General features: G+C 45.4%; 2 protein-coding genes across 2 annotated transcripts in view; one reads left to right on the top strand and one right to left on the bottom strand.

Annotated features, from left to right (window-relative positions):
• LOC126493091 (cationic amino acid transporter 3-like) overlaps positions 1-1076 on the bottom strand; it is a 16987-nt gene extending 15911 nt beyond the window's left edge. The window contains exon 1 of the mRNA XM_050129881.1: positions 691-1076. Within this exon, the coding sequence (XP_049985838.1) occupies positions 691-1063 (373 nt within the window). The 5' untranslated portion in view covers positions 1064-1076. The remainder of the gene's footprint in view (positions 1-690) is intronic.
• Positions 1077-4070: 2994 nt separating this feature from the next.
• On the top strand, positions 4071-4544 carry LOC126493071 (40S ribosomal protein S13-like). The gene has a single exon (XM_050129853.1). It carries the CDS (start codon positions 4091-4093, stop codon positions 4541-4543), a length of 453 nt encoding a protein of 150 aa, XP_049985810.1. The 5' UTR covers positions 4071-4090; the 3' UTR covers position 4544.
• Positions 4545-10786: the final 6242 nt, after the last annotated feature.

Genomic DNA, 10786 nt, shown 5'->3' with positions numbered 1-10786 from the left:
TACCTACATAAAATCTTGACCAAAAAAAAAAAAAAGTCCAGGTGTGAAGCTACACACCTTTAATACCAGCACTTGGGAGACAGAGGCAGGTGAATCTCAGTGAGTTCAAGGCCAGCCTGGTCTACAAAGCGAGTTCCAGGAAAGTCAGGAACTGTTACACAGAAAAATCCTGTCTTGAAAATAACAAAATGAGGGCTGGGGAGATGGCTCAGAGGTTAAGAGCATTGCCTGCTCTTCCAAAGGTCCTGAGTTCAATTCCCAGCAACCACATGGTGGCTCACAACCATCTGTAATGGGGTCTGGTGCCCTCTGCTGGCCTGCAGGCATACACACAGACAGAATATTGTATACATGATAAATAAATAAATAAATATTTTAAAAAAAAGAAAGAAAATAACAAAATGAATGCTCGGTGGGTCTCACACCTGCAATCCTAGCGCTGGGGAGGCAAGGCTAGGAGAGTGAGTATCTGCACAAATTTCAGGACAGCCTCGTCTCCACAGTGAGACTGTCTCGAACAAAAGGAAACCTAGCCAGTCACTCTACAAACCTCATTTCTTCCGGGTTAATCTTTAAGGGGGCAACAAAAGGAGAGAATGGCATCTTGGGTCTTACACTACCCAAGTCCCAGCTTTGCCCACCCCACTCCACCTCATCCCCACGCCCATTCTAAGGCCCTACCCTACTCACCAATGATGTAGGAGAGTATGAGAATCCAGCCAGTGACAAACGCCAACAGCTGGCCCACTGTGACATAGCTGTAGAGATACGCTGAACCTGAACACGGCACCCTGGCCCCAAACTCAGCATAACAGAGTCCAGACAGCATTGAAGATACAGCAGCCACTAAGAAGCAAAGAATGATGGATGGTCCAGCTTTCTCTCTTGCTACTTCCCCAGCCAGGACGTACACGCCTGCTCCCAGGGTGCTGCCCACTCCCAAGAACAGGAGGTCCAAAGTGGTCAGACATCGTGACAAGGGAGAATCAGACAGTTCGTTTGCGGCCAAGGGCCGCCGGCGTACCAACTTCTGACCAAAGTGATGGACATTCTGCCAAAACATCCTAGGTGCCTGGATCCAAACTGCTGGAAAACAAGAAGAGACATCAAGAATGATCACCAGACAGGGTGTGGTGGTCCACGCCATTAATCCCAGCACTTTGATGCAGAGGCAGGTGGATTTCTGGCTGTTCAAAACCACAGAGGTCTACCTAGTGAGGTCCAGAACAGCCAGAGCTACCTAGTGAGACCCTGTCTAAAGAAAAACAAAACAAGTAATAATAGCAATAAAGAGAAACACTTTTCTTGAAGCCATGTGTCTTCAAACATAAATTAAAATTCCACCAACACTCTTCTTCAAAATCAACCCACCCTGCTTTCGAGTCAAACCACAAAAGAACCCTATAATTTAGCCAGGCATACTGCCCTTTAATCCCAGGACTGGAAAGGCAGAGGCAGGCAGAACTGAGTTCAAGGTCAACCTGATCTACAATGTGAGTTCCTGGACAGCCAGAGGTATTATACAGAGAAATCCTGTCTCAAATAAATAAATAAATAAATAAATAAATAAATAAATAAATAAATAAATAAATAAATAAATAAATAAATAAATAATAAATAAAATAGCTGCACTCAAAATCATCCTGAAAGGTTGAGGCCCCTCACTGTCCCAGTAAAGCAGTCCCAGCCTGTTGAGATCAAGTCTGTTTACCTCTTGCTGTCCTGGAACTCTCTGTAGAGCAGACTGGCCTCAAACTCAAAGATCCGCTGGGAATAAAGGCATGTGCCACCACCCCTAGCTAAATTACAGCTATTGTTTTATGCATGTGATTTGACTGCTTCATTTTTCTTATACAGAAGACCTGGGTTCTGTTATCAGCACTCACATCAAATGACTCACAACCACCTGAAGCTCCAGTTCCAAAGGCCCCCGACACTCCTGGCCCTCACGGGGAGCTGCACGCACGTGCTCATGAGCAGACACCTAACTAAAAGGAGGATCTTTAAAAGGGAATGATTTCTGTCCCACCTGGGATACAGGTGCACCTTGAGCTTGATGTTGAGATAAACTGTTCAGGAGACAGGATTTCAGTCCTTGAGGTACCAAAAGTGCTGAAATCCAGAATGACGGCTCACACCTCCAGTCCCACCATTCAGCTGAGAGCTGGAGGACCAGGAGTTTGTGACCAGTTTTGTTATTGTTGTTTGTTTTGTTGTTATTTTGGTTTTGTTGTTTTGCGGGTTTGTTTGTTTCAAGACAGGGTTTTTCTGTCTGATGTTGGCTCCCAAGCACTGGGATGAAAGGCATATACCACCACTGCTGGGCTTGTCTCCAGTTTTCGCCAGTTTTAACTGCAGAGCTATGACCAACTCGATCCACTTCTCCAAGTGGCACCAAAGCCAGCCTCACTGTATCACTGGCTATGACAAACTACTCACCATGCCTAGTCTTACCTCAGTGTCCCAGAGGAAGCATTTCCAGGACCTTCTGCAGTTACCCAAATCCATAGATGCTGTTCTCCCAGAGAAAAGTGACTGTTTGCAGGGAGCCTACCCAATTCCCTTAGATGCTGCTGAAACCAATTGAGCCCTGGCCTTCAGCTGTTCTTCCCTGTCTAGAGCCTTCTAATTGAAGTTACTAGAAGCTGTGCCTAGCTTAGAGGATCAGAGGATGGGATTTTCACCTGTTGGCCATTGACTGCAGTGTATTTAAGCCTCCATGGTGCTATTAAAGAGGGGCTTTTGGTACCAGTGTTGGAAGGTGTGTGTGTGTGTGTCGGCCTGTTTCTGCATGTGTATTCTCAACCTCCAGCCCCTTGCCCGAAGCTCACGAAGTGGGGTCTAGCACAAAGAGCACAGACCTGGGCCGTGGTGCGGGGCAAGATGCTTTTGTTACAGCTGTTGTTTTTGACAATCCTGGGGACCAAAGTCCAAGTCTCACAAATGCAAGGTACAGACTCTACTGTTGAGCCTCATACCCAGCCTCTTTTTTTAACCCTCACAGATCCATACCTTATAAGATCTCTAAGGGTTGCCAGGCAGTGGTGGTGCACACCTTTAATCCCAGCACTCAAAGGCAGAGGAAGGAAGGAAGGAAGGAAGGAAGGAAGGAAGGAAGGAAGGAAGGAAGAAAGGAAGGAAGGGCGGGCAAAGGAAGGAAGGGCAAAGGAAGGAAGGGCAAAGGAAGGAAGGGCAAAGGAAGGAAGGGCAAAGGAAGGAAGGAAGGAAGGGCAAAGGAAGGAGGGAAGGAAAAGGAAGGAGGGAAGGAAAAGGAAGAAATTCTAAGAGATAACTCAGTGGTTAGAGTTTAGAGTACTGGCTACTCTTCTTGAAAACCTGGATTCAATTCCCAGGACCCACATAGCAATTCACAACTGTCTGTAACTCCAGTTCCAGGGGCTCTGACACCCTCACACAGATATACATGCAGGCAAAACACCAACACACATAAAGTATATAATTCTTTTTAAATCTCTATATAGACTTAAGTTCATTATTATTAGAACATAAGGATTTGGGGAGCTGACTCAATGGTTAAAAATGTTTGCCTCAGGGCTGGAGAGATGGCTCAGTTAAGAGAACTGACTGCTCTTCCAAAGGTCCTGAGTTCAATTCCCAGCAACCACGTGGTGGCTCACAACCATCTGTAATGAGGTCTGGTGCCCTCTTCTGTCATGCAAGCATACATGGAAGGACTGTTGTATACATAATAAATAAATAAATCTTTTTAAAAAAATGCTTGCCTCAGTACTAATGACAAGAATTTAAACCTTCAAACCCATGTAAATGCCTGGTGGATGCCACAGCCCACCTTTAATTCTAGCCTCCAAAGGAGACAAAGGAGCCGCAAAGTAAGTTAGCTAGAAGACTAGCCATATCTGTCAGGTCTGGGTTTGAACCAAGAGACCCTGTCTCCATGAGTAAGGTAGAAGAGTAATGGAAGATGATTCTGGACCTCAACCTCCAGATACACACAACCTATCCACACTCCCACACACATGCAGACATGCATACACACACACACACACACACACACACACTCACAAATGGAAAAAGAAAAATACCTCTTTGCTGCCAGACCTCCGCCATCATGGGTCGCATGCACGCTCCCGGGAAGGGCCTGTCCCAGCCGGCGCTGCCCTACCGCTGCAGCGTCCCCACGTGGCTGAAGCTGACGTCTGACGTGAAGGAACAGATTTACAAACTGGCCAAGAAAGGCCTCACTCCCTCCCAGATAGGTGTGATCCTGAGGGACTCGCACCGTGTGGCCCAGGTCCGTTTTGTGACTGGTAATAAAATCTTGAGAATCCTTAAGTCCAAAGGCCTTGCCCCTGATCTCCCTGAGGATCTCTACCATTTGATTAAGAAGGCAGTCGCTGTCCGAAAGCATCTTGAGAGGAACAGAAAGGATAAGGATGCTAAATTCTGCCTGATTCTGATAGAGAGCAGAATTCACCGGCTGGCTCGTTACTATAAGACTAAGCGGGTCCTCCCACCCAACTGGAAATATGAGTCATCCCCAGCCTCTGCTTTAGTGGCGTAAATTCCCTGTATACACGAGCAATAAAATCACTTTGAATAGAAAGAAAGAGAGAGAGAGAAAGAAAGAGAGAGAGAGAGAGAAAGAAAGAGAGAGAGAGAGAGAAAGAAAGAAAGAAAATATTTTTAGAACTGTCCATGTCAAAACACAGCTCTCACTCCAAACAGGATAAAAAAGAGAGTTTATTCTGGAGCCAAATGTGAGGAACCACGGACACGGGTTACCCCTAGCCCCATGTTCCACTGTAAAAGCAGCATCACTCCATTTTTACAGCTATAGAACAAAGGAACTTAGAAGTCAAGGTGCTTATCAAACCCATTTTTGGAAACATTGAGTGGGTAGCTTCAGCAAAGAGAACTCTCAACCATGGGCCGCAGGTGCTATCTGGTGACTCAGACCAATGGAGAAGAGACTTTTGCAAAATGAGTGCATTCCAAAGGGTTTTTATCTGTCAAGTCAAAGAATGTCAGGTCCAACAACAGAAAGTAATTTAGAAAATGACCACTTAGGAGACTCAAGATAAGTAATAGCCCAAGATAAACTCTAAATTGGACTCTGGAGCTACACCACGCCAACCCCTCCAGAAACTTTAAGGTTCTATCTAACCAGTCAGTGTAGAATGTTCAGTTTGAAGATGGCATTTCTTTCCTGGCACTTCTGCTCACAGTACGGAAGCCAGGAATAGCGTCCACACACATTCAGCCCTAACCTTTGACAATATAGAGTAAACACTCAATATTTTTTTCTTCCCTACTGTAATCACAGCACAATTCACTCCTCTGACCCCAAAAGTATGTTGAGTAACCCTGTGTCTTAGTCGGGGTTACTGTTGCTGTGATGAACCACCAGGACCAAAAATCAAGCTGGGAAGGAAACAGCTTATTTGGCTTACACACAACACTCTTCATCGTCCAAGAAAGAACAAGAACTCCAGCACAAGAACCTGGAGGCAGGACCTGGTGTAGACATTATGGAGGGGTGCTATTTCCTGGCTTGCTTTCCCATGGCTTATTTAGCCTACTTTGTTTTTTTTGTTGTATGTGTGTGTGTGTGTGTGTATGTGTATGTTGTGGTTTTTTGAAACAGGGTTCCTCTGTGAAACAGTCCTGGCTGTCCTCGAACTCACTTTGTAGACCAGGCTAGCCTTGAATTCACTGAGATCCACCTGCCCCTACCTCTGCCTCTCAAGTGCTGGGATTAAAGGCCACCAGTGCCCAGCAATTTAGCCCACTTATATTTGTTTTGTTTTTTTGTTTTGTTTTGGTTTTTCGAGATAGGGTTTCTCTGCAACTCATTCTGTAGACCAGGCTGGCCCCAAACTCACAGAGATCCATACGCCTCTGCTCCCCGAGTGCTGGAGTTAAAGGTATGTGGCACCACCTCCTAGCTTAGAGGCATTTTCTTAACTGAGGCTCCCCCTCTAAGATGATTTTAACTGGTGTCAAGTTGACATAAAACTGTCCATCATACCTTGTTGCCCCAAAATGGCAGATGCCAGCTAAATACCCATGTATCAAGTCCAATTCTGACACTATCTGGAGTTAACAGTGGATCCATAAAATGAGGGTTCCAACTCCAAAAACTGGCCCACTTTAGACTTACCTGCAATCCCAAGCCTCAGGAACTTCTGACTTATCAGCTACACATTGGGGTCCTAGAGCCCCACTTCCCAAATTTTATTAAAGACCTAAATTGTATCACAGAACTCAAGGAAATACTATTTGTTTTGTTTTGTTTGTTTTGTTTTTGATTTCTCAGGACAAGTTTTCTCTATGTAACAGCCCTAGCTGTCCTAAAACTATCTCTTGTAAACCAGGCTGACTTCAAATTCACAGAGATCCATCTCCCTCTGCCATCAGAGCTGAGATTAAAGGCATGCACCACTACTGCCCAGCTATGGAAAAATCTATTCTTACATCAATTACTTCTGGGTTTGTTTTGGATTTGATTTTTAGAGACAGAGTCTCACTGTGTAGCCCTGGCTGTCCTGAAACTCATTATGTATACCAGGCTGGCCTCATACTCACAGAGACCCTTGTGCCTCTCCCTCCCAAGCACTGGGATTAAAAGTGTGCACCACTATGCCATGCCCAGCTTGATTATTTCATTCATATAACTTACGAGACAGAATCTCATGTCTCTGAGATTAGGTTCAAACTCACTAGGTAAAAATGGCTTGAACACGTGATCCTCCTGCCTTCCCTTTCCTATTGTTAGTGATACGTATAGGTTTAGGATGCCGCACCAGGTTTAAGTAGTATTAGAAATGAAACCTAGGGTTTCCATGGTAACCAAGCACTCTGTCCACTGAGATAAATCCCTAGAACTGAGACTGGTTTGTTATAAAGGACATGTTGAGCCTAGTGTGGAGGCTTTGGGGTGAAATCCCAGAACTCAGGAGACTGACATAAAGGAGTTTGAAGTCAGCCTGGGCTACAGACTGAGACCCTGCCTTGAGAAAACTGATAAGTTAAAATAAATAAAAAGCATTTAGCCAGGTATAGTGCTTCAAGCCTGTAATCCCAAATCCCAGCACTCAGGAGACTGAGGGGGGGGGGGGAAATCCCAAAATGGGCCTGCAAAATGAGTTTCCCACTTGAGACCCTGCCTTAATAAAACCAAAAGAAATAAAAATAAGTAAGTGAATGGGTTCAGTTTATTTGTCTGTTTTCTAAGACAGGGTTTCTCTGTGTAACAGTCCTGGCTGTTCTGGAACTTGCTTTGCAGATCAGGCTAGCCTTGAAATCACATTAATCCTCCTGCCTCTGTCTCTGCCTCCTGAGTGCTGGAATTAAAGGAATGAACTACCACACTGGGTTAGATCTAGTCTAGGTAGGAAGGAAGGAAGGAAGGAAGGAAGGAAGGAAGGAAGGAAGGAAGGAAGGAAGGAAGGAAGGAGGAGAAGGAGGAGGGAAGAGAGGGAGGGGGAAGGGAAGGGAAGGGAAGGGAAGGGAAGGGAAGGGAAGGGAAGGGAAGGGAAGGGAAGGGAAGGGAAGGGAAGGGAAGGGAAGGGAAGGGGAGAGGAGGGAAGGAAGGGAAGGAAGGAAAATAGGCTAGGGAGATGGGTCAGTGGTTAAAAGCATTTGCTGTTCTTTTGGAAGACCTGATTCAATTCAGCTGGGATTAAAGGTGTGCACCACCACTGCCCAGTTGAATTAAATTTCTTTAAAGGATGCAGAGAAAGCAAATGAAGGGTAGGATGCCACCTGGGAGGATCCTTGAACTCAGTGGGGAAAGAACTGGGGCTGCCATTCCCCCAGTACCTGGTTAAGTATCTCTTTACCTCCCTGCCTGCCTCCAAGACACTGCTTTCAAAAGCCCTTTTAACCCTGCGCTCCTGGATCCTAGGGGAGAAAAGCTGAGAGCTGCAAGCATAACAACCAGAAATGCTTGTTTGTTTGGATTCCTATGTGCCTCTCAGTCAACATTCCTTCCTCCCAAACTTGGGTCCGACGTTCTGTAACTCACCTTAAGAAAGAGAATCCCCAGTTTTGCCCCCCCCCCGGGGGGTGGGATGAAATAAAGCCAGAAACTGCCAACAAAAGCCAAAAATAAATGGGGGGGGGGAGCATGGAGTGCATACTGGGATGCCAACAGGAAGAGTGCCACAAGTTGGAGGCCAAGTTGACCTGCACAGTGAGTTCTAAGCTAGCAAGGCAGCCTGGTTTACAAGGAGAGTTCCAGGCCAGACAGGGCTACATAGTGAGACCCTGTTTCAAAAAAAAAAAGAAAAAGAAAAGAAAACACAAAAAGCCCCATATGGACACCAGCGGGATGGATCAATAGTAAAGACACTTGTCACCATGCCTGATAATGTGAGTTCAAATCTCAGCCCTGCAGGTTGTACACCACAGGACTCACGTGCCCACATTTATACACACTTATATACAATAAAAGCTCCCCGACCCCGTATCATACAATTCTCAAACTCCTTGCCACTCACATTTCCACCCACCACAAAGCTGTGTGGAACACTCTTCCAAGAAAGTCCTCACAGACTTACCAGAGCCACTGCCTGAAAACCTGGAGCTTTGGATCTCTTCCTGAGGCTGACTTCTGGACCTGTGTGGAGCAGAAACTGAAGGATCTTTGAGGCAGCAGGTGGGAGTTATGGCATTCAAATAGCTGCTGGAAAGTGCCTGGTAGGTAGGGTGGGGATAGGCAGGGAGGGACAGGGATCATCCCTCCTAAAGCAAGCACAGCCTTTTTCCTAGTTCTGGAGATGGCCTTTGTTTTTGAGGGAGGGTCTCACTTTGTAGACCAGGCTGGCTTCGAACTCACAGGAGTCTCCGTGCTTCCAGCGCTGGGATTAAAAGTGGTTAAAATAATAATAATACAGATATGGAGGGATGGCTCAGTGATGGTCACTACTCTCCCAAAGAACAGAGGCTCTGTTTCCAGCATTCTTACCTGGCCACTTGAAAAGGCCTGTCACTCCAGGGGATCTGACACCTCAGGCTTCTTTGGGCACCTGTACTCGTGGGCACATACTCAAACACATTCATGTAATTTAGAATATAATTTTATGTCATTCATATATTTTATATCATTCATATAATTTAAAATAATAAATCTTTAAAAAAAAAACTACAAACCAGGCATGGTGGTATATACCTTTAATCCCAGCATTTAAGGTGCAGAGGCAGGCCAATCTTTGTGAGTTCAAGACCACCCTGGTCTACCACCAGGGCTACACAGAGAAATCCTGTCTCAGAAAAAACAAAAAAACAAAAATACATGTCTTCAAGTCATCAATTTGAAAGCTGAGGCTGGTAGATTTCTGTGAGTTTGAGACTAGCCTGGCCTATAGGTCCAGACCCCTCTCTCTCTCTCTCTCTCTCTCTCTCTCTCTCTCTCTCTCTCTCTCTCTCTCGGGTTTTTGGTGGTGGTGGTGGTTTGTTTTTGTTTTTGAGACAATGTCTCACTACGTAGCTCTGACTTTCCTGGCACTCACTCTGTAAACCAGGCTGGCCTCACAGAGATCCACCTGGCCTCATAGAGATCCACCTGGGATTAAAGGAATGCACCACTACACTGGATGAGACATCATCATCATCATCATCATCATCATCATCATCATCATAACAAATGAATAAATAGGCCAGAGAGATGGCTCAGTGGTTAAGAGCGCTTGCCGTTCTTCTGGAAGAACTGATCCAATTTTCCCAGCACCAACATGAGGCAGCTCCCAACCAGCTGTAACTCCAGGTCTAGGGGGATCGGATATTTCTACCCTCTGAGGCCACTTGCACTTACATGCACATACGTACACATAGAGAGAATTTCAAATAATAAAAATAAATCATAAAATAAACAAATACAGGCTGGAGAAATGAGTACGTGGTTAAGAGCACAGGCCTCTCTTCCAGGGGACCCAAGTTCCCATTCCCAGGATCAACATCAGGCAACTCACAACCATCTGTAACTTGAGTGTTAGGGGATAGTACACCTTCTTCTAACCTTCTTGGGCACTGCATGCACATGTTGCACAGACATCTATGCATGCAAAACACTCACACTCACAAAATAAAAATGACAACACAGCCGGGTGATGGTGGCACATGCCTTTAATCCCAGAGGCAGGTGGAGCTCCGTGAGTTCGAGGCCAGACTGGTCTACAAGAACTAGTTCCAGGACAGGCTCCAAAGTTACACAGAGAAACCTTGTCTTGAAAAACCAAAAAAGTAAAAAATTAAAAACTAAATAAATCAGCAACATAAGAACAGCGAGATAACTCATAAGGTAATGGGGCCTGTTGTCAAGCCTGTGGGTGAGAGTTCTCTACACAGGTTTCACATGGAGGAAGGAGAAAGCCAACTCCTACAAGCTGGCCTTTGACCAACATATGCATGCCTGTACCCACACATGCATGCATGCATAATGAATAAAACTGTTAACTTTAAAAAAAATGAGGGGGTGCTGGAGAGATGACTCAGTGGTTAAGAGCATTGGCAGCTCTTCCAGAGGTCATGAGTTCAATTCCCAGCAATTACCTGGTGACTTACAGCCATCTATAATGGGATTTGATGCCCACTTCTGGCATGCAGGTAGACCTCCAGATAGAGCACCATATACATAAAATAAATAATATTTTAGCTGGGCAGTGGTGGCTCACACCTTTAATCCCAGCACTCGAGAATTCAAGGCACTGTGAGTTCAAGGCCAGCCTGGTCTATATAGTGAGTTTCACGACAGCTGGACCTTGCCTCAAAATTAAAAAAAGAAAAGAAGAAGAAGAAGAAGAAG

The sequence above is a fragment of the Alexandromys fortis genome, unplaced genomic scaffold (assembly GCF_014885135.2).
Source record: "Alexandromys fortis isolate MF-2015 unplaced genomic scaffold, M_Fortis_MF-2015_v1.1 scaffold_282, whole genome shotgun sequence".
Classification (NCBI taxonomy): domain Eukaryota; kingdom Metazoa; phylum Chordata; class Mammalia; order Rodentia; family Cricetidae; genus Alexandromys; species Alexandromys fortis.
This window is presented reverse-complemented; position numbering and strand designations above follow the sequence as displayed.